Consider the following 21,991-nt stretch of genomic DNA (forward strand, 5'->3'; position numbering starts at 1 on the left):
CGAGCTCAGTCTTTCAGCTGACAGACACAGCCTCTTGGCCAGGCCTTCAGGACTTGGTCTTGATGACACGGTCAGCTTCTCAGTTGACTTCTCAACTTCCCAAGGACTGACAAGCCCAACTTGGGCAGCAGAGCACGGCATGGAGCACTGCTGCTCTGCCACTGACCTCACGTTGTTATATTTCCTGATTTAAAGACAAATGTACTTGCAGCAAACTTGTACTTTCACAGACACTTCCCTCAAAGTATCTCCATTTAGTTCTAGACAAGCCTTTTCCAAAGCAAGTCTGTAACAGTACCCAAATGTACAGAGAGATCAGCATCTAAAATTACGTGACCATGGTCCTGCCCTATGTCAAGTAGAAGTTTGCTTCCTCTAGTCAATTTTACAAAACACTTATGCTTGTGCCAACTGACTTTTCAGGCTCTTCAAAAGACCTGCCAGGATAGAAACACTCTGAAATGTTCTGAATATCAGCAAGAACTGGACCTCTGGCTATGCATGAATTTCAAAGGTGTCCCTATTCAAATAGCTCATAAGAGCTGCTCAAGGAATCCAACAGAGCCAGAATGAAGAAAAGTAAATAATGTTAGTCCTGTATCTGCAGGAGGTGGAAGCTAAAAAATATAATTAGTGGGAGTCCTCAAGGACAGTCACTAGCTACTTTCCCTGAATCCTGCTGCTCCAATATTGTGTTGTGCTGCAAATGTCATCGATTTTCATTTTCTTCCTCTGAAACCCCAAACCTGTAATATTAAATAAGACTGAGGGAATTTGATTTTGTATCTAGAATACACTAAGCAGACAGCAACCCACTACTGTCTGTCCTAGCCCATTAACTTTATTAAAAAATTCAACAGAGCTGATTTCTGAAAAACCAATTTATCAGTCTGCAGTACAAATATGGTATCAGTTGAAAGTTATTTTATTTGGATTTAGGTGTTCCTTGGCCAGGATGTACCATCAGACTTTTTAAGCTTGTCAAGATTGATAAAAAAACAGGTCGAAAGTGTATGACATGTATAATTGCCTTACTCCTCCTTATCCCCCCTTTAACCAAAATGCATAAGCTTGTATTGCATTTCGTTAAAGAAGAAGATAATTACTGCTGTCACTGCCACGTTCACTTCTCGGTCTTGATAACAAATGAATTAAACCTGGCACCTGACCAAAGGTCCTTCAGTTACCCTGTCAATGCTAATTCAGGATACCATACATTTTGCATAGACTGGAGAGGGAAAGGAAGGATGGATCTAGATGTTATAAAGTTCAGAATTTGTTTAACATGGAAGACTTTGGGCCCCAGTTACACTCTGTGCTCCAACACAGTAGGTGAGTCTCCAGAGGGAGGGGGAAAGAATTCAGATTACAAGATTCCCTGGATGTTAATGGGTATCTTATCACCAAATCCTGAAACTCAGTTGATATACATTGCCACCACACTGTTAGACCTCTTTACACTTAGAAGTCCAACAGGTAGGTTTTGGATTCTCAGAAGCAGCCAGATTGCAAGAGCAGCTTGATCTGGTTTATGACTTACTGTGGTTACAACAGATAAAATAGACTAGAGACAAAAATAATCACAGCTCATGTTTGAGAGTACACATTAAATTGACAAGGAAATCTCCCCTTACTCAGTTTGTTGCAAATTTATTGAAGACACTGCAAGTTTTTCCCCAAAAATTTGTAGCTTTACATACAAACTACTTAGACAAGATATCACATATAGTCTATCAATATTCCGTCCAATACACAGCAAGTTCTAGTTTTCTGAACACATATTTATCTAAGCTTTTGGCAGTGGCAAACTTTTTAAGCAGCTGCAAGCTTTACTGACAATGTAGAACCAAATAAAGGTTTGCCTAAGAACTGCAATTCATAACTTGATGCCAAATTAGCATAAGTGAAATATGAGTATTTAATATAATAAAACATGAGCCGCAAGCGCCGAGCCCATCCCAGGAAAAATGTGAAACCAGAAGGTATTTTAATGAAAATCTGGAAGCAAATATCACAGTCTAATATTTAAAAGCCATAAGAGTTAATTTTAGTTTGAAAGGAAATCATTTTTCAAAGTTCTGTATTCTGTTTAAAAACAGATTGAGCACGTTTATTAAATTAGCAGACCACTGCATTTATGAAATCCATAAGTCAGATCAATGGTGCACAGTCAGCTCTACAAAGTAATTGCTGGCTTCTCTCAAAATGGACAATCCAAAAACTTCCAAGGACTAGTTTTTCCCTTCATTATTTATAACGAGCAAAACATGGTGCAATAGATTGTAATTCATAATGCTTTTTTAATGTTTTTATAGCACAACACTTGGACTCATTTCTAATCTCTTTGAATGACAGGTTGCCATTATTGAATTTCCATTAATATGAATTATGAGTACAATATATTTTACCCAATATTTTCTACCCCAGGACTAACGTGATTCTGCAGTAAAAAAAAAAATCCCACAGTCAGCAGTTTTTTTTCAGAAACAGAAATCACAGCCCTCAGAGATTAGTCTTCCTGCATCACTATGCATCTGACCTCAATCTTGCATCCATTTGACTCCACAGAATCATCAGATGTAATTTACATGTACATTTATGGCCACAGAATCGTAGAATACCTGAAAAGGACCCACAAGAATGATTGTATTCAACTCTTAGCTCTGCACAGAACACCCCAAGAATCCCACCGTGTTCCTGAGAGCTTTGTCCAAATGCTTATTGAGCTCTGTGAGGCTTGGTGCTGTGACCACTGCCCTGGGGAGCCTGTTCCAGTGCCCGACCACCCTCTGGGCGAAGAACCTTTTCCTGATATCCGACCTCCTCCTCCCCTGACACAGCCTGGTTGTTAAAATGCCAGTATCTAGGAAAGTGTCCAGCTATGGCTTCCAAGCAGCAAGTCAAGGCTGGCTCAGCAGGCTCTCCCTCCTCTGCCTGGGAAATTATTTGGTCATTTGGTCCAGGGAGTACCAGATGGACAGACATGACCAAGTTCTGTCCTTGTGCATGCCTCTAGACACTGATGTGAGCCTGAGGAACTCCTCCCTTATGAAAACAGATTTTAAGGACCAGGCAGATTCAAGCACACTTCAGATCTTTTCATTTTGCTCACAGCAGCCACCTGCCATGGATATCTCTTGCTAAGAAAGTACCAAGCCATCTAAATGACTAAACCCATACTAAACAGCAGGGATGAGGATAGCCATCCTGAATTCAATAGGGCTACTTGTTGCAGGCAAGCCTATGCTTCATGTTTTATCATATGGCATAAAGACAAAGATACATGTGGTAAATGAAATCCCCAAGGTGCAGCTGTGGGCAGTACATTCTGGAGAAGGATACATCCAGTGTACCTGCAATATCAATCCCACTGGAGGCAGAGTATTGAGCTGTATGAATTCACAGCCTCACCTACCATGACTGTTCTTATCTTTTACGAACTGATTTAGGATAAGCAGCATAAAACATGCTTTAACATTATCGCAATATCACAATACCAGTGAAATACGGCAGCTTCTTTGAAAACACCTTTTTTTTTTAATGGTCACTGTATTGGTTTGGCACAGCCTGGTTTTAGGTAGCAGGGAGCCACAGAGATGCCTCCTGAGAGGAGCTCCTGGAAGCTTTCCACCATGTCCAGCAGAGCCAATCCCTGATGGCTCTGAAAGATGGACATGCTGCTGGCCAGAACTGGGCCAATGAGAGAGGTTGGTAGTGCCTCTGTGATGACAGATTTAAGAAAAAAATCAAAGTCACAAGATTTTGGATTCTAGTCAGAGAAGGGGAGGTGAGAACATGTGAGGGAAACAACCTGGTGACACCAAGGTCAGTGAAGAAGGAGGGGCAGGAGGTGCTCCAGGCGCCGGAGCAGAGATTCCTCTGCAGGCCGTGGTGATGACCATGGTGAAGCAGCTGTGCCCCTGCAGCCCATGGGTCCATGTGGGATGCAGAGATTCCTCTGCAGGCCGTGGTGATGACCATGGTGAAGCAGCTGTGCCCCTGCAGCCCATGGGTCCATGTGGGATGCAGAGATTCCTCTGCAGGCCGTGGTGATGACCATGGTGAAGCAGCTGTGCCCCTGCAGCCCATGGGTCCATGTGGGATGCAGAGATCCACCTGCAGCCTGTGGGGAGGTGCCCATGCCAGAGTGGGTGGATGCCTGGAGGAGGATGTGATCCAGTGGGAGTCCTGGTGGAGAGAGAGGGCCCTGCTCCCAGGCTGGAGCAGCCTGGCCTTGGAGCACTGCACCCTGTGGACAGAGAGAGCCCCGGCGCAGCAGTTTGGGAGGGCTGTGTGCCCGTGGGAGGGGCTCAGGCTGCAGCAGGGGCGGTGGGGCTGCTGCTCCTGAGAGCGGACCCACACTGGGAAGTTCACAGAGAACTGTCTCCCGTGGGAGGGACCCCACGGCCTCACAGGGGAAGGACTCCTCTCCCGGAGCAGTGGAAGGAAATCTCGGTGATGAACTGACCAAACCCCCATGTCCTGTTCCCCTGCGCTGCCGGGGGGAAGGAGGGAGGGGCTGGGGGGAAGGTATTGTAAGGGCTTATCCTCCTCTGATTCTGTTAGTAATAAATTCACTTTGCAACTGAAGTTGAGCCTGTTTTGCCCTTGAAGTGTTTCTCCCAGTCCTTATCTCACTCATGAAGTGTTCATTAATTTTTTTTCCCTTTCCCTCCCCTGCCCAGCTGTGGCAGGGGAGGGTGAGTGAGTGGCTCTCGTGGGTGCCTGGTGCTGGGCCAGTGTCAAACCACGACAGTCACCAATGAACTTTGCACAGACCTTGTGGTACCAGGGTAGAAAGGCAACGCAGCATTTTTCTTTGATTTTCAAAAGACATGTAGCAATAAAAATGTATTAAATGAAACAAAGAACTTCCCAAATGCCAAGAATGGTCTGGTCCCTGACCTGCAGAGCTCACATCCAAAAATGACAAGAGAACAACATGTGATGAAAATAACACAACAAGCAAGTAGATGACAGGTAACAATGTTGAGTAGTACCATATGTGTTTCTGCACACACACACTCCCAAACAAGTATTTGGCAAATCTGCTCCTAAATACAGATGCATTCAGAAATACTCACAATCCAGCCATAATCAGAGGATTAGTCTTTGCCAGCATCATGGTGGTAAATAGTTCTTTAGGAGAAATCCACGTACAAAGAGGGCGAGGGGCTTGCAAACAGTCTCTGGAAGCACATGCCAGGCATAGAGGATAAACAAAGCATTTATCAGAAAAGCAAACAAAAAGGTAATCAAAACTGGAGTCCTTGGGAAAACAGATGGCAGAATTGGGGACACAAAAAGATACATGGGTGGAAGCCGAGTAGGGGGTTGTTTCTGACAATGCTTCTGACATTTCTTTAAATGTCAGCTCATAATTATGACATCTTCACCACCACCTTGTAGGTAATACAGCCTCTTCTAGCAGAGACCTCACATTTTGTGGAGAGCCGCACTTTAGCATTTCGAGCTTCCGTCATGTTCCCATCTTTTATTCTGGTGAGAATGAACAAGCAAACATCAAACGCCCACTGAACACCTACTACTTCTGTTTTCATTCCAAGGTTTCCTCGTTGTTCAGTTAAATCTCTGGGTGTACTATACAGATTTAGATGAAGAGCTACACAGTGAGAAGCACTGGTAGATAAGTGAGAGAAAGGGCAATATTTAAAGAAGTTTGGAGCACACAGCATACTCTACAAACACTCTGCCAGAGAAGGGGAAATGAGTGGGGTATAATCTTTTGCATAAGTTTACATGTGTAAAACCTGTGTTAATAAAAATAAATCCTTGTTCACTATTTGAACACAAATCCCATTAATAACTCCATTAAGCTATCACTTCAGCTCATTATTTTACCTGTTTGCACTTCACTATGTTCACTGTCAGCATCTGCTGCTTTCCCTGGGAAAGAGGGCAGGCAAGGCCATGCAATTGCATTCCTGTTCAATGCTCTCCCCTCAGCTCGCTGGTGAGAGGCACTGAGGGAAAGGGCATTTCCACTCTGTCCTACCCAGAAACAGACTACATGGCCTTCCAACACAACCAGCCTCCATCCCACGACTTAACATCCAACATCCATGCCTGAATTCAGATTGCCCAATTATCAGAGCTATTCAGCATGCTTGCTCTGTACTTTACTAAGCAGATACTTTAAAGAGGAGAGGGGAGGGAGGGAAGAAAAGGAGGACTGATATACAGACAGTAATACATAACAAGCAACATAACTTCATATTTTGCAAATAAAAGCTTGGAGGGAACAGGAGACACAGGACAGACCTAGAGAAAAAAGAAAAAAAATTCCCTCAAAACCAAGCCCCACAACACAACACTTTGATCATGTTAAACATTCAGGGAGGCGACAGATAACATAATCACAGTGCACAGCAGGGTCCTCAGTGAGAAATTCATACACGACTCTTCAAAGGTTATTGCAGCAAATTTAAGCAAACCAATTGCACAAAGACCAGAGAGCAGCCAAACAGAAGTTTCCAGGTCTTGTGTTCTGATCACTGAGGTTCATTCCAACTGGCTCAATTTGATCCAACAATCAAAAAGTCAAATGATAGGAAGAAAGGTATTTCCTCCAGTAAACTGAAAAAGGTGGAGGGGGAGCTTATTTAGATTTGCTTCTTGCAACTGCATTTCTTCCTTTCTTTCTCTCTCCAAGCAGTGTAGCTCTTGTAAAAAGGCTTCAGCAGTGGAATGCACATTTGCACATCGTGCATCTCTGTACTTTCATTCTGACCAGGAACACTCACCTCCAAAGGAAAAGAAAACATCCAGGGCACTGAACACAATGAAGCAGAAACACAAAGGGAAAAGAGCTGAGAAAAAGAAGCTCATTTCCAACAGTAGTGAACAACTACCCCGGGCTAACAGTGACTTTGACTGAACATTTGACTGAACCTGACTGGCAAAACACCCCACTATTAACCCCTAAGCTGCTCATCAAATAGACTCGTGAACTGTTCTTCTACAAAGGTATGATAGATTTGGCAGATTTTATGGTTGACTGGATGAAGAAAGTGAGTCCCCCAGAGGTCTTCAAGATACAACACCACAGGTGAGGTATGCCAAGCTTTGTTTCTATAGCCTCTTCTGAGGGGAACTATCCCAAATACAACATGTGGTCATGGATTTCTATACAGATGCCACCATAAATGGACCATTTCATTTGAGAAATGCTTCAGATAAAAGTATCTGGCACTGAAAAGTCTCCAAATTTGTCAGCACTGGTGGAAAATCAAGGCCAAATCCACCCCATATAAAGACACATATAAACTGTGCTGCTTTAATTTTGTTTGCCTATGCTGTGGCTGTGCTAGAGGGAGTGTGTGGTCTGAAAGAGCCATATGTGGGAACACTAATTTCGGTTAATATGATGACTAAAATGCTAAGGTGAACCAAAACCTCAGGTCTCTCTTGTTGCAGTGCTAGTCAGATGTGCCAGGAAGGCGGTCTGGAGCTCTCTGCTCATGGAATCAGGCAACTTCCATTAATAAAAGGCATTCATAATTTATCTTGAAAAACATCAAGATGCATACATAACTGTACCTCAGGCAGCTGGAAATGGAAGCATGAGGATGAAAGCAGGGCAGGACAAAAGGATATAACCACACTTCTGGAATTTCCCCAGTCCTGGCAGCTAGCATAGGTTTATTGGGCTTTCATTGCTAGAAAGCAGTATTATTTTCTATTCATTGCTGTGGTGAGAAAAGAAGAAAAGAGACAGGCTACTAAATGAAAAACCAACTGTGCAGGTAGTGAGAGGTATTTCTACTTCAACACTTAATGGCTATCATGATCTTTCATACCAGATGTATGTTAACATCTGTCCAATAACTAACACCATCTCTAATTTCCAGATACAACTGAAAATATAAAAATCATTTCCTGGCACCAGGCACAACTACAGAACATATTCATTCTGATACAGAAACTCAATTTGCCAGCAATTGGTGGCCCATGTGCTAAACCTTGAAAAAGATTTCTGAAAACCACCTGACACAGTCACTAGAAGATACACTTCTAGACTCCCTTAGATTATGCATTTCTATTTTTAATGGAAAAGTGAGTCCACAAACTATTCAAGTTGCTGCGACAATTTATGGCAGGGTCAGACCACACCATCTCAGTGCACAGGTACACTGGCCTGAAGAAAAGACAAAATGGAGATGTGCTTGTGCTCCTTATTGTTCAGATACAACTCAGTCAAGTTTGAAACTGTGGAGTCAAGTAAAACCAATTACACTTGCCTCAAACACAAAATCATCCCAATAACTAGAAAACAAAACAGAGCCAGGACCTGTTATACGGCTCTAAGGCCAAATTATATGGCCTAGCCACGTTCACAAGACTATACACTTTTACCCTCCAAAGCAAGGTGGCTATATCCAAACTGCCAGTTGGGAATGGCTGCTGGCTGTTGCTAATCCCCAGGCCATGCCTGGGAATTGTTTATGACAGCACTAGCTGGTCCAGGCTGAGTGCAAGGCAGAGCCCGAGCTAACAATTTAATGGTATAGATGGTCAAGTTCCAGCTCTTGGGCCTGTGCCCTGGCACCGCTTGATCTGCTCGGGGAGACCTTGCCAAACACAGTTGTACTGTGAGCAGAGCTGGCTGGAACACAGACAAAAAAAGAGTATCCAACCAAATTTAAAATCTTTAAGCATCGTCATGATTCCCTTCCTTATTCTTCTGTTTGTTTTTTTTTTTCCTTTGCTTTCCAGACAGTCTTATTTCCACTGAGGTGTTCCATTTGCCAAAACAACAAAAGATCAAAACAGTTGTGAGAAGCACCCAGCGTGTTTCATTTCTTACCATGATTTAGTGACAGTTGCCAGCAAGCGATGGTGCTTCCAGTACAGTCAGGAATGCTGTGGGAAGTGTCAGAAGAGTTTAAATCAAGTGTCTGATGGAAAATGAGACAGGAGGAGAAAGATGGTGAGACTGAAGTAGAAAGGTGAAAAGATAAATGAATGAAATTAATTGGTCCACAAACTTTGCAGCATTGCCTAAGCTTTGCTTTGTGTCCTAGTTCAAAGAGTTGGATGCAAAAAGCACACTGCTCAACAACTGCTGTGATTGCCTTATCTCTCTCTGGTTTTGAACCACTTTCTTTGATCCATACCAAAAGAATGATACAAAAGGTCTTTGCTGCAAATTCAGTCCCTTAACAACAGCTCAGAAGATGAGGTAAGCAAGACTGCCTTTGCAGACTTATAGCCAAGGACAAGATAACTTCCATAACTACCTTTGTGTGGCATGTGCCACCTCTCTGTTCTCTGAAGGAAACCCTTTGGGAGAGTGTAGACGGACTTTTCTCCAAGACTCTTCTCCACAGCTCTTTGGAGGCTTTCACCACCAGAAAATAACCTGCCTGGTTTCGTTGGAAGGGGCTCTGGAAAGCGACCAGGTACAGTCCCTCCTCAGAGCAGGCAAAGACAATGCTGGATTGCTTGGGGCTTTGTCTACTTGAATTTTGGGTAACTCCAGGGTATGCAGCAACATCTCTGTGTACCTGTGCCAGTATCTGGCTACCCTCACTGTGAGCCATTTTTTCTTTCTTTCTAACCAGAAATTCCTTTGCTGACTTGTGTGCATTGTCCTTTCCATTTCCACTCCTGAGAAGACTCCACAATTTTACAGGAAAACCACACCGCACAACCTGAGGAATGACATAGCCCACAGGGAACTGAAGAGGAATACAAAGTAAAGTGGTCAGTTTGGGTCTGTCTGGGTGAATTTAGAGGTGTCTTGCTCTACTCTTTGACTTCTGGTTATTTTAGAAGGGTCCTCTGTCACCCCACCCTGTGCACTGCATCCAAGAGCATCCTCCATTTTCTAAAGAGCACCAACACCAGACTTGGGTTGCCCCATCCCTTTGCAAAGCAACCATTGGCAACTTACAGGAAAACTTGGGAATTATCTACCTAACATGAAAATGGAAATGAAGGCTAAGAGAATTGGGATTGTTCAGCCTGGAGAAGAAAAAGCTTTGATGTTACTTAATTGTAGCTTTCCAGTACTTGAAGGGAGCTGACAAGAAAGATGTAAGGAGACTATTTACAAGACCATGGAGTGACAGGACAAGGGAAAACAGCTTCAAACTTAAAGACAGTACTTTTAGATTATGGATTAGAAAGAAATTCTTTACTGTGAGGGTGGTGAGGCACTGGATCAGGTTGCCCAGGGAAGTTGTGACTGCTCCATCACTGAAGTGTTCAAGTCACACTGGATGTAGCTCAGAGCAACCTGTTCTACTGGGAGGTGTCCCTGGCCATAGCAGAGGGGTTGGAACTTTAAGGTCTCTTCTAACCCAAACCATTCTATGATTCTATGAAGATGGATTTATTGTAGAACTTGAAACAGCTGCACAAATCACAGCTGAGATGACATGTAAAAAAACTTGAAATAACATTATCCTGCACTGCTCCTGAGCTAAACTTTATTGTAAAGCAGTTCATATTTCTAAGCAGAGTGACACAACAAGGTGAATGGCAGCTTTGTACATTTGCAAACAAAGCATGTGTGATCCATATCTTCAAAACTTGTACACATCTGTGTCTTAATCAAAGCAGTGCATCTGAGATAATTATTCATGTGCATGGTGACCCTAAAAGCCATCAATTCTACACATCAGACACTTTGGTCACAGGAAAACTACCAGTAGGATTATTGTGAGCAGTGGAAAAAATGTTTATGAAATGGAGTTTAAAACTTCATAAGCAAGAATGGAATTAATACATTCAAATTCTCTTCTATAATCCAGCTTGAAGAACCTTGCAAAGATAAATGCTAGACCTTTAAAAGCAGGGATGATAAAGATAATTAATGGAAGCTTAGAAAGATAATAATGTCTCAAATCCATGTGGGGTATAACTGTTGCTCAGCTTTTGAGAAAAAGGAAGATAAATTATTCAGTCTTACTCCATCCCAGCATGAGGCAAAAATTCTGAAGGAAACAAGCTGTTCAAAAGCAAAACTGTGATGACTATGCCAAGATAGGAGTTAGGCTCAGAAGACCTAAAATAAATCCAGAGTTCTGGTATTTATTGGCCGATGAGGATTCTGGGTATTGTTTTAAAGCAAACCGTCAAAATCTCTGCCTTGGGAAATATATTGAAGAGCTGATTCAATTCTAGGATTTTGTCAGGATATTATAGAATGCTTTTGGTTGGAAGGGACCTCTGCAGATCATTGGGCTCCCCCTCCGGCTCAAAACAAAGTGCACTTTGATGTTCGGTCTGAGTGTTCCTGGTCACATGCAGCTGAGTTTGCAGTGTTTCCTACAGAGATCCTGCAGCTGTATTGGGACTTTGCTCAGTTTTGGACCCTGCACCTACACTAATGCCCAGCATGGGCAACAAACAGGAGGAGCTTTGTAGCAAGGTGGGGATCAGTCTCTTGTCCCACGTAACAAGCAATAGGACAAGACAAAATGGTCACAAGTTCCACCAGGGGAGGTTTACATTGGATATTGGGAAAAATTTCTTCACTGGAAAGAATATCAAGCATTGAGAACAGGATGCCCAGGGAAGTGGTTGAGTCACCACCCCTGAAGGTATTAAAAGATGTGTACATGTGGCCACCTGGGGGCATGGTTTAGTGGTGGCTGGGCAGTGCTGGGCTAAGGATTGGATTCAATGATACTTCAATGATTCAAAGATCCTTCCCAACCAAAATGTTTCTGTGATTTGATAAACAGCAAGAAGCACTGCTTTACTGAGAGGGCGACAGAGCACTGGCACAGGTGGCTCACAGAGGACTGGAGTCTCCTTCCTTGGAGATACTCAAGGTCCTCTGAACACAGTCCTGAGCAGCTGGGTTAAGGTGAACCCCTGCTTGAGCAAGGGGACTGGACCAGACAATCTGCAGAGGTCCCTTCCACCCTCAATGATTCTGTGATTCTCCCTGTTCCCACACACTTCCTTTGCTCATTTGAGCTTGCTCACGATTTCCATGTTCTGGCAGGATGGCCCTCAGCCATCCCTGCTTGGCTTTTGCAGAGTGACTGAGAAATTCCTGTGCCACCAGGATGCTGTTGCTGGTGAACAACAAGATCCTTCTGCAGGGTCTTATACAACAGCTTTGCAAAGACTGGCACTTCTGAAAAAGAACATGGATTTCCAGTGGTCAAATTCTGCCCAGCATCACTCTTTGGGGGTGTTTCACTTGCCAGCTGACAAACATTCCTTGATGCATTACTTCAGTGGTTTTGAAAGCATGGGCTTTGCATAACACTTTATGTTCCTTTGGAATTAAAGGATAACTTTAATTATATAAAGTATTATAATATAAACAGTATAAAATCTTAAACATTCAAATTACACAGCCAAGAAAGCTTCTTTTTCTGGACGTGTTTGTGTAACATCTTAGTAACAGTAAGTATTATTCACATACTTCTCAGTGCTTTGTTTCAGGATTACCATAAAAGACCTGGGATCATAAACAGTAAGAAATAATGCGATGATATGAAGAATTTATTACTAGTTATTATTCATTATTTATACAGTGGGTACATATCGTTTTACACACAAACACCAGTTCACAGACAGCATATATTTCTTTGCAGAACTTCTACAAGCTTTGTTTTCCAAAGTGAACCAGTTTGGTCATGCTAAATTGTAGTGGGTAACAACCACATATGTTTCAACTTGACAGGAGCAGAGAAAAACCAAAACCAGCAGAGGCAGACCAACTTTAGGGAGAATTTGGAATAGTTGGTTCCTCCAAACCAAAGTAAACGTGCATTTTGTTTCCTGAAAAGTGCCTGCTTCATCCAAGAACAGAGGGTTACAGCAGCTAACCATCACTTGAACATTTAGTAATGCCTCAAATTCCAAGTGAAAGCCCAACAAAATAACTTGGATGCCCCTAAATTTATCCTTTTTCACATGCTTCTCTTAAAAGCAATGTTAGATTATAAATCTTCATCAGAGCTGCTTTTACAGAGTGAAACTAGAGTCAGGGAAAAGTGTGAGGAGTTCCTTCCATGGTTTTCCCTACAGGGCCCTCACAGGCAGCAACAATCAGCCTCTGTTTTGCCCACTCCCAAGGAACTGAGTCGGTGCATTTCCATTTCTGCAGGAGGTGTCTGCACCTTGTGTGCACTGTGGGGATGGACGGAGCATCGCTGCTGTAACACGACTCCTGGCACTGCCGCCCTCCCTCTCAGCAGCCAGGGCTGCCCACGCTTCATGCCACAGAGTCACAAGATCCTCATGCTCCTCTTCAAGGTCTGGGCATTTTTTCAAGAGGATTTTCAGGATTGTAGACAGGGCAGGGGTGATGCTTTAACGTCAGTCTGGAGTGTCAGCCCTGGCGGATCAGAGCTTCCCAGTAAGCCCAGAGCACATCAGCCTGCGTCCAGTGTTTGAAGATGCAGCATTCCCAGTTCAAAGAGCCAGAGAGCAGTTTAATGTCTGTTTATCACTCCCAGGGACAAATTTATTTTTGTGTCTATCACCTTCACCGACAAGTGTTGTATCAAGCAGGAACTCAAGGCCCATGGAAATCATAGGGAGAGGTGAAGCTTTTCTCCCTTCTATTTCTTTCTTTCTTTTTATTCATTTGGTTCATTTGTCTTGCAAGCTGAGGAAACCAATGCCATCAAGAAAATATTCCATTTGTCACATAATGCATTTTCCTTCTGCTATGCATTAAAACTGTGTTTTTTAAAAATTACCATTGTTTTTCTGTTATAAGAAAAATTATGGTATGCAGTCATCCCACCCGAGCAGTAGAGCAGCCCCCTAACAACCTGTTTGCATCAGGCTCCTTTTTACCTCAATCCAGCCATCTCTTCCCTCAGTGATTTCTCTGACATTACCCTCTTCATGCAACACCAAAATCAGATATTAACTTGCTGAGAAAGGATCAGCTTTCTTGAAAATAATTTCCAGACCCTACCTATTAAGCATTGACAGCAAAAATAATAGGAAACTGCCAAGTGATTCCTTGTAAAATTCTTTGTGGCTGTGTTTGATGGTGACAATAGCATTACATTCCTAAACGACAGCAACCAACCTCAGGATTATATACACCTATGACTCAGGGAACCTGCCCTCCTTTTAGAAGTGCTGCTCCGTGGAAATAAACCCTCTAGTAACCCACATCAAATCACAAGAAAGGCAGCTCCCAGGCTTTTTTAGCCTGACAGGAGGCTGGGACGAATTTTATAATGAAACACCCGTGACCCCTGAATGACAGAAGTATATATTTTGCTTTATTTTGAATGGATAATCTGCAATGAATACATATGAAAATGAAGTAATGCTGAGAAAGAAATAAGAAAATAAAAAGAACTCCAAATAATTTCAAAGAATCAAGCACTTAAATCCTGGCCAACACAAATTTTATTTAGGTTCTGTGACTGATATTTATCCCTTTTGGAAGTCAAGAGGCTTTTTCATCAAAGTGCCAAAGCCCAGAAATACTCCTTTTTCTTTATCCAAAGCTGTCATGTTTGTGACCTTGTAAGTATTTGGCGATGTCAATTAGTGCTTCAAAAATGCTGCCTTTCATCTTCAAATGGAACTGGGCCTAGAAACTGGCCAGACCTCTTAGCTCTTTCAACAGATGATAAACACACTGCAAGTAAAAAAATCCAAGCAGCTTTTTATGACTTTACAGATTAATGAGCATGCCAGGGCTTTCCAACCAATTTTGGTCCAATAAAGTATCTGCAAAAGTTAACAAATTAAACCCACATTTTGTATGTTCCAATTTCTACACTATTAAAAATACGTACAGATACATCTGAGAAAAAGTACTGAAATGAGATGGTAAGAGGAAGTGGCAGATCATCAGCACAGTTTAAGCCCTCCCTAGGGCTGCAGATCATTAGGAATAGCCTTTTAGAGAGGAGTCTGAAAAACACCTGAGACATCTCCACTTCCTTCAAAGGAAAGAACTGGTTCCTCTACTTCAATGCCTTCATCACGCCAGTTTTGGAACCCACCACTGATCTCCCTTTGCTCTCTTCTTCCCTGGTGGTACAAATACTTCCCAGGAGTTGTAACTTTTTTGTAGCAGCGTAATGCGATTACTTCAGCAGAAATCATTGCTGAGTTCAATTCACAGACATTTTTTGTCAATTTATATTTAGAAGAAATAAAAATACGTCCTGAGAGTCAATAACCAAATCCATCTGTTTCCTCCTCTCATTCCTGGTACAAGCTGTTGGTTCCTCTAATGCAACTCTTAAAGGAACTCTCTGATTTGAGGATATAATACTATAATGGTACTTTTTTGTGGGGCACCCTGCTGGTTTCAGCCTAGCTGGGCTGGTGTAATGGCACGTCATGGCCAACTCTGTCTGTCTCTCCTTGCTTGCAGACTACTCACAAAAGGCTCAGTCTGGAAGTTGCAATCCAGTCAAGTGGTGTGTCAGCCCAAAAGGTAAATTGTGCAAAGCTTACTGAATTTTCAAGCCTACAGAACAAGGAAAATATGATTTGGGTGCCAGGGAAAACCTGTCCTTTTGTTCTGCTACTAACCATCGATGTTACATACTCTGCGCATTGCTCTGATTTCCTAAACATTCATGTCATAGTCTGCCATAATCACAGCTTCATGTGCATCAGATGTCTCTGCTTAGGTGGGAACAGGCTTGCATCTAATTTACCAATGAAACAAGACATTACTCAATTTAAAAATGTATCCATAGGTAAAAATGTGCTGCTGGAAAGAAATCACTGTTACAATTTAACATCCAGCGACTGAAGCCTTGTGTACCATCACAGTTATTTGCCAAAAGAATCTGAGGATCTTTAACAGCTTTTGCAACAATTGCACTTGGGCCCGAATGCTGTATCATGTCCAGATTGAAGAATCACCAGGCTACTATCTGAAATGGTGACAAAAGCATGCCAACTCTCAGTACAAACCCTAGGGGAGTGGAAGAACAGCTTTCACAGGGAAGCTAGAAGAGCAAATCCCATCTATTTCATCACCACATGTTTTGACTGTTTTCTAGCAACTGCTGTATTCCAATATTTATAATCTCTCTCTTTACACAAGCATCTTATGTTTTATAATAAAAAGAGTACATAAATTTCAGTTACCGCAGCAGAGCAAATTGTTGTATGTAATTAGTCATGTACAACATAAGGCGTAACTTGAAAAACAATTCGTGTTTATTCTTCCTCTGCTTAATCAATATTTTAAATATTTGTGGAAGCCGTACACCAACTTAGCAAATCACCACCTCCTAAGCGAGAGAAAAAGAACAGACAACACAAATCCTGCAACCTACAGCGAATCATCTGCATTTGACAGGCTGCTGTTAAGGGAGCTACATTTTTTTGGCCTGTGAAGGAAAGAAGAATACAACATTTTACTTCTGTGCTGCTTCCCTTTATTTCTTTTTACAGTGCATTCCTCAGCCACACTGACTTATTTTTCCTTTACCGTAAGAATTTTCTTCCCTCCCCACTTGCTTTTTAATGCTATTTAGTTGCACTGATGCACAAAGACAGTGGTGGCTACTTCTTCACCTGCAATTCTTGCCTGACTTTCCAGAGAGGTTAACAAATATTTTATCATCACTATCTTCCCTCCCACATCATAACTGTGGCTAACCACAGTGGGATAAACTCTGGTAGCAAAAACACACAAGTCTTAAATGCTACAGGAGTACTGTGAGAACAGGAGGCCACGATCACGCCTCAGTTACACTATTTAAAGACTTAAAACTGCACAGCTATCCCTGAGCTCAACTAGAAAAAATCTTATCGAAACTAAAGACTGGTGTTTTTGTAAAATTTGTCATAGGTTTAACCTTGAGAATAACAAATCATTAAGTGTTGGGGGGCTGAAGAATCAATTTATGTTCCAAGCAAAGGGTTTTTAAAATTAAGGTTGAAAAAAAAATTAGATCTCACCTGGTGGTGCACAGATTCTGTTGATGTATCAATCTTTTCAGGCATTTAAAAATAATATAGAGATGATAAAAGTAAATGTTCTATAACCAAAAAATCTCTTGGTAATAAAATTTCAAATTACAGCCCATGACAACACTTCTAAATTGAAGCTGTGATACAGGAGCTTTGATGGAGAAAATTGTACAAGTAACTCGCAAAGTAATTCGGAAAAGCAACAAAGAATGAAGGTGCTGCTGAGATGAACAGAAAACATAGCTTGAATGGTGTGCAGCATCCTTAAATGAATTTCAGACTGTTTTGTTGCCAATATCTTAAGCAGTACTGTAGTCTTACAGGGACTTCTTTGATAGCTTCCTTCGACCAATAAATAACCTCACTGCAGGAAAAAACCCAAAACCCCACCAACGTACAGAACCAACCCTGAACTCAATCATCATACATGGCTGAGCTCAGACTCTGACAATTGATCCAAACATAGAGTTTACTGGTAAAATTTACCCTTTCCTATCGACTACTGGTAGAGGGGTTGAGGAAGTATCTCCAGTGAATGACTCATCCCTCCAAATGGTGCTGCCTCTGGGTGCTGGTCTGTGGCCCAGCTCTTTGGGTACAGAATCAGGGTAGAAAAACCAAATTGAGTAAAAGAGCTGAAACTTTGCTCATAGTGGCACAGAATGAGCAGAAAACCCAAAAATCACTACCTCTGAGTGCCTCACTTTCCCTGTCAATATACTGGGTGTGCAGCATCAAACCATTTTTCAGAGGTTGATGAGGTTTAAATAGTTTTTCTGGTATTTTCTGGCAGCCTCCAATGAAATGGGTTATAGCAGTGCAAAATCTCATTGTCATTTTGTTCAGCAAAAAAATAAAGCTCAGGAAAAGATAGTTTTTCTGTTTAAATACCTCAGACCAAACATCCTTAACCACTCAAAGGGGGCAGATCCACTAAGTGTGATTTGTACCAAAGAATCTGTGGTAAGAAGGTTACAGGTACGCTTTGAGAATAAATTTCAAAGGTCTGCAAAGTATAATTAGTTCTGAAGTTCTCCTACACATTAATAATTAGTAATAAAAACCTTCTAAAGTCCTCCACAGAAAGTAGTAAAAAGCTCTTCCAGAAGCATGAAAACATAGACCTTACCCAACCCGCTCACAGCTAGTCTTATATATCCTAAGCTTCCCCCTGAAGATGGTTTTATTTTTTTCTCTCCTTTCCAACACTTTTTCTATCCATATCACGTAAGTCATGGCAAAGTCTTTAATCTTACATACATTTACATAATTTTAAAGACTGTGGTTCAGCCAGATTAGGTAGACTGGTGGTCCTTAAAACAATTTATCTATGAATTCCCTGAACAATCCCCTCATGCAGCAAGTCTTACAGTCCAGTTACATGTCAGAGAGAAAAGAAGTTTTTTCCTCCATTTTGAATTTGTCACTTTGGGATTCAGTTAACCTTGAGCTGAAGGAGGGAAGTATGACCAATATCTGCCAATACAGGTACCCAGAAGACAGATCTTGTCAAACAGACTTCACTTCAGTCTTTGACAAGAGTATGACTGTTTGATAGCTTGTAATTCAGGATGATGCCATATATATGTATTTTTAATAACTACTGACTTATCACTCTGGCAAAAAAAGTGTGGAGCTGTACAGACATGGGAACGGAGGGAGGGAACAGTTTTATCCCCATGCAAGGGAATGATGAGTCTGATGCTGAAAGGATGCATATGGTTTGGGTATCTAAGTTTCAGCGCTCATATTTTCAAAGGCAAATGAAGAATGGAGGGGATGCAAGGGATACAGTTATTTGGAGGCTACTGAAACTGGTCAGCAACAGGAAACTACAGGAACCAAGGACCAAAGGACTGAAGACAGACTAGATGATTTACAAAAAAAACCAAAGCAAACTTTTAACTGGGAGGATAACTAATAAGTAGGAACCCAAACCGAAGGGCTAGAGATGGTAGCCATTTGTGGTTTGAGATCTCCAAACCAGCGCTGGAAGATATGCTAAAGTCAAAACTGGTAACTGGCCAGGAGAAAGAGTCCCTTCTGTCCTCAGCCCAGGGCAACACTGCTGGCTGTACCCATCTCCTTTGACAATGAGACAAGGACAACCAGGTCATCAATATTCTTGCTTCATGACACCTTATCTACTGTGCTGCCTCTTGTGTGGGGCACACCCTTGGCACTGAGTTTAATGACACCCCCATCATGGTGGGGAAGGCTCAGCCTGCAGAAGGGCAGCTAAGCAATCAAATATCCCACTCCCAAAACACAACTAATAAATCCAGGTGTTAGATGTCACCTGTCCCCCATGAGCTGTTCCCCATAAACATGCTGACGAAAATGATTGCCAAGGGTAGGTAGGCTGTGATCTCTCCACAGCTCAAGGCAACTTAGCACATGCTTGGTTTGTTTTTAAAGTACTGTTATATTTTTGTTTTTAATTTTTAGGTTTTCATTTTTAAAAGAAACCAAGTGAACATGTTGTTTTTCTAACTTGTGATCTCTTCGTGATATGGACGTAATTTTTTATGCCTAGCCATTAGCTGGATTCTACCAGGGAAAAGCCTTGGCTGGTTACACTGCTGACCACAAGTCATCTGTTGTGTGTGAAGGAGAGAGACATAGTCAGGCAGGGTGAACAGGAGCGTTTATGAGCACCTGATGTTTTTTGTGACACTATTTCACATCGTTAGTTGGAAGCTTGCTAGGCACCATACCCTTACATCTCTGTTCATCCCACCTACCTACCTACCTACCTACCAACCAACCTCACTTCTTCACAGTTTTTTCCTCTTTAATACATGGAAGTTTGAATTTTTAGTTAGACCTGCTTAGTTGATTCACAGCAGAAGAAGCCAGGGCAAAAACTCTATGCATTTTTACACATTTATTTTATGGGAGATTACACAGCTGATTAACAGTTCTCAGAATAAAAAGTGTCTCCTGTTACCTCCATTCTTGTCTATTTATTGCTTTTGATCTATTCATGCCAAAACATTCTTACTAATGAAAATCATCAGAAAATTGTCTAATAAGGTAATTTAGAAGACAGTTCACATCTAACATATCATCAAAAGGCACTTAACTTGCTGTTCCTGCCTCCTCTCTCCCAATAAACACATGGTATACTAGCACTGATAAGCTGCAAAATGGTTTTGAACATCTGGGAAAAGGGCTGATCAGCTCCTGACAATTGTTGGACTCTAAGCAGACCCAGGAACAAAGGTCATGATAAATGAAACCACTGCTCTGGCTCCAAAATTGCCTCAATCATCTCCAGACAAAGCATGATTGAAATGCATCTATCAGTGGATAGCATCTGGAGAACTCTAAAAATGTTTTGATCAGAATCTGAGTGGCTTCTTTCAAATGAAAATAATTTTAAGATGCCATGGCAAATTTTTACAACCAATCACACTTTGGGCTAATGTTTCCTTCTGCAGCATTGACCTTGTTTTTCTACAGTGTGAGAAAAATCAATATAATAATGGTACTGCAGCAAAATTTAAGCTTGCTCTTGGCTTACTTTAAATAACTTCATTGTCTCCTTTCCCTCTGTCTACATCTGTTGTATTTGGCACTTCCAGTTATTAAAATGAAACCAAGTTGAAAGAAAATGTTAAATATCATGAAAAGAAACCCAGCAGCGCTTCTGTCTCACTTTGCCAGTGCTGTGGTCACCTTTACCATTTGCCAGGTTTTCCTGTTCCCAGCTGTTCTACCTGAATCTGCATGCAAAAAGAAACCCCAATTTTCTCTGAGAATATCAACCTGTACTTTGCAGATCTAAAAGAACTATTTTTTTTTTTTAAAGGAAAACTCACCCTCTTCCCTCAATAATATATTGGAACAAAAGAGCCCAATGATTTACTAGTGACTTCCTTTCTTTGGTGTTTAACATTTTCTCACTCCTTAGAGTGCATTTTTGCACAAATGAGCAAGCCTGGTTATAGCAGTTCCACAGTTTCACTCCAACCTGCACTAAGAATGATCCTTTGAGAACCTTATAGGAAACTATCAACCAAAGAGAAGAAAAAACACTGTTCAGCCAAAATTATGACCTTTAGTCACTTTCCACTCCCTCTGGATGAGAACCATATCCACTTGCTGTCAACCACAGCTCTGCCTTGGTCAACAGACAAGAAGAGAATTCCCAAAAGAAAAGTGGGAACAATACATTCTAAAGCCCAAACGGAGGCAGTGCTGAAAGGAAGGCAATATTTGCTCTGCCTCGGCATCTCAGAAGCATGGGTACACTCAGGCTCGGAGCAAGAAAGACCTACTCTGGGATAGGCATAACACAGAAGAGAATTAAAAAGACACAGCCTGCCCATAGAAATTAATTTTCCTACTCCTGGCTATCCCACCAACACAAGCTTTACAAAGGGACAGATGATGCTCCATCTCTAACATCCCTTCAACATGTCAACCCCATTAAAACAAAACAAAACAAAACAAAACAAAACAAAGCAAAACAAAAAACAAAACAATACCAAAACAAACGGAATTCTTACTTTGGTACTGGACGCTGGGGAGGAGTTGGCCACCAGGCTGGTGATGACATCGCTGTTGCCGGTGGTGCAGGCGGCGGTGGCCGGGGTGGGGAGGCGCGAGGGGACGATGGGCAGGGGCAGCAGCCCGGGGCGGGAGCTGCTGTTGGTGCTGGCGGCGCTGCTGCAGCTGGTGCTGCCGACGTGGTTCCCGTTGGAGCTCCAGTCCCGGCGATCCCACCCGGCACGGTAATCTCTTTCAAACCGGCTGTGGTGCCGTGACATCTCGGTGGAGGGCAGCTGCGTCTCAGAGGGAACTCGAGAGCCTGCCTGGAAGATCAAAGAGGAGTCAGGGATGAGGTCCCAGCACAGTGACCGTACTCTGTAACCACCAGGGCAAGACCCTGTCATGCCTCCTCTGCCTTAGGAGAGCACTGTTTCTCCCCTTTCCCAGCTAAACATCAAGAGGAAGAGAGCAGTATCATAGTGAATATTGATCTAGAACACAAATGAGAGAGTTTAGACAAGTATAAGGACACAGTGGAGAGCCCAGTCCCACAGACCTGAAGAAACACCATCTGCCCAAACTCTTCAGC

At 42.2% G+C, this 21,991-nt stretch overlaps 1 protein-coding gene across 4 annotated transcripts in view; it reads right to left on the reverse strand.

Moving 5' to 3' along the window:
- The window catches only part of KLHL29 (kelch like family member 29), a 406,206-nt gene that overhangs the window by 226,726 nt on the left and 157,489 nt on the right, over positions 1 to 21,991 (reverse strand). For all 4 annotated transcript variants that reach the window (XM_048297613.1, XM_048297610.1, XM_048297612.1 and 1 more), the window contains exon 3: positions 21,420 to 21,725. In XM_048297613.1, coding sequence (XP_048153570.1) covers positions 21,420 to 21,680 — 261 coding nt within the window. In that variant the 5' untranslated portion in view covers positions 21,681 to 21,725. The remainder of the gene's footprint in view (positions 1 to 21,419; positions 21,726 to 21,991) is intronic.

This window comes from Corvus hawaiiensis, chromosome 3, assembly GCF_020740725.1.
Source record: "Corvus hawaiiensis isolate bCorHaw1 chromosome 3, bCorHaw1.pri.cur, whole genome shotgun sequence".
NCBI lineage: Eukaryota > Metazoa > Chordata > Aves > Passeriformes > Corvidae > Corvus > Corvus hawaiiensis.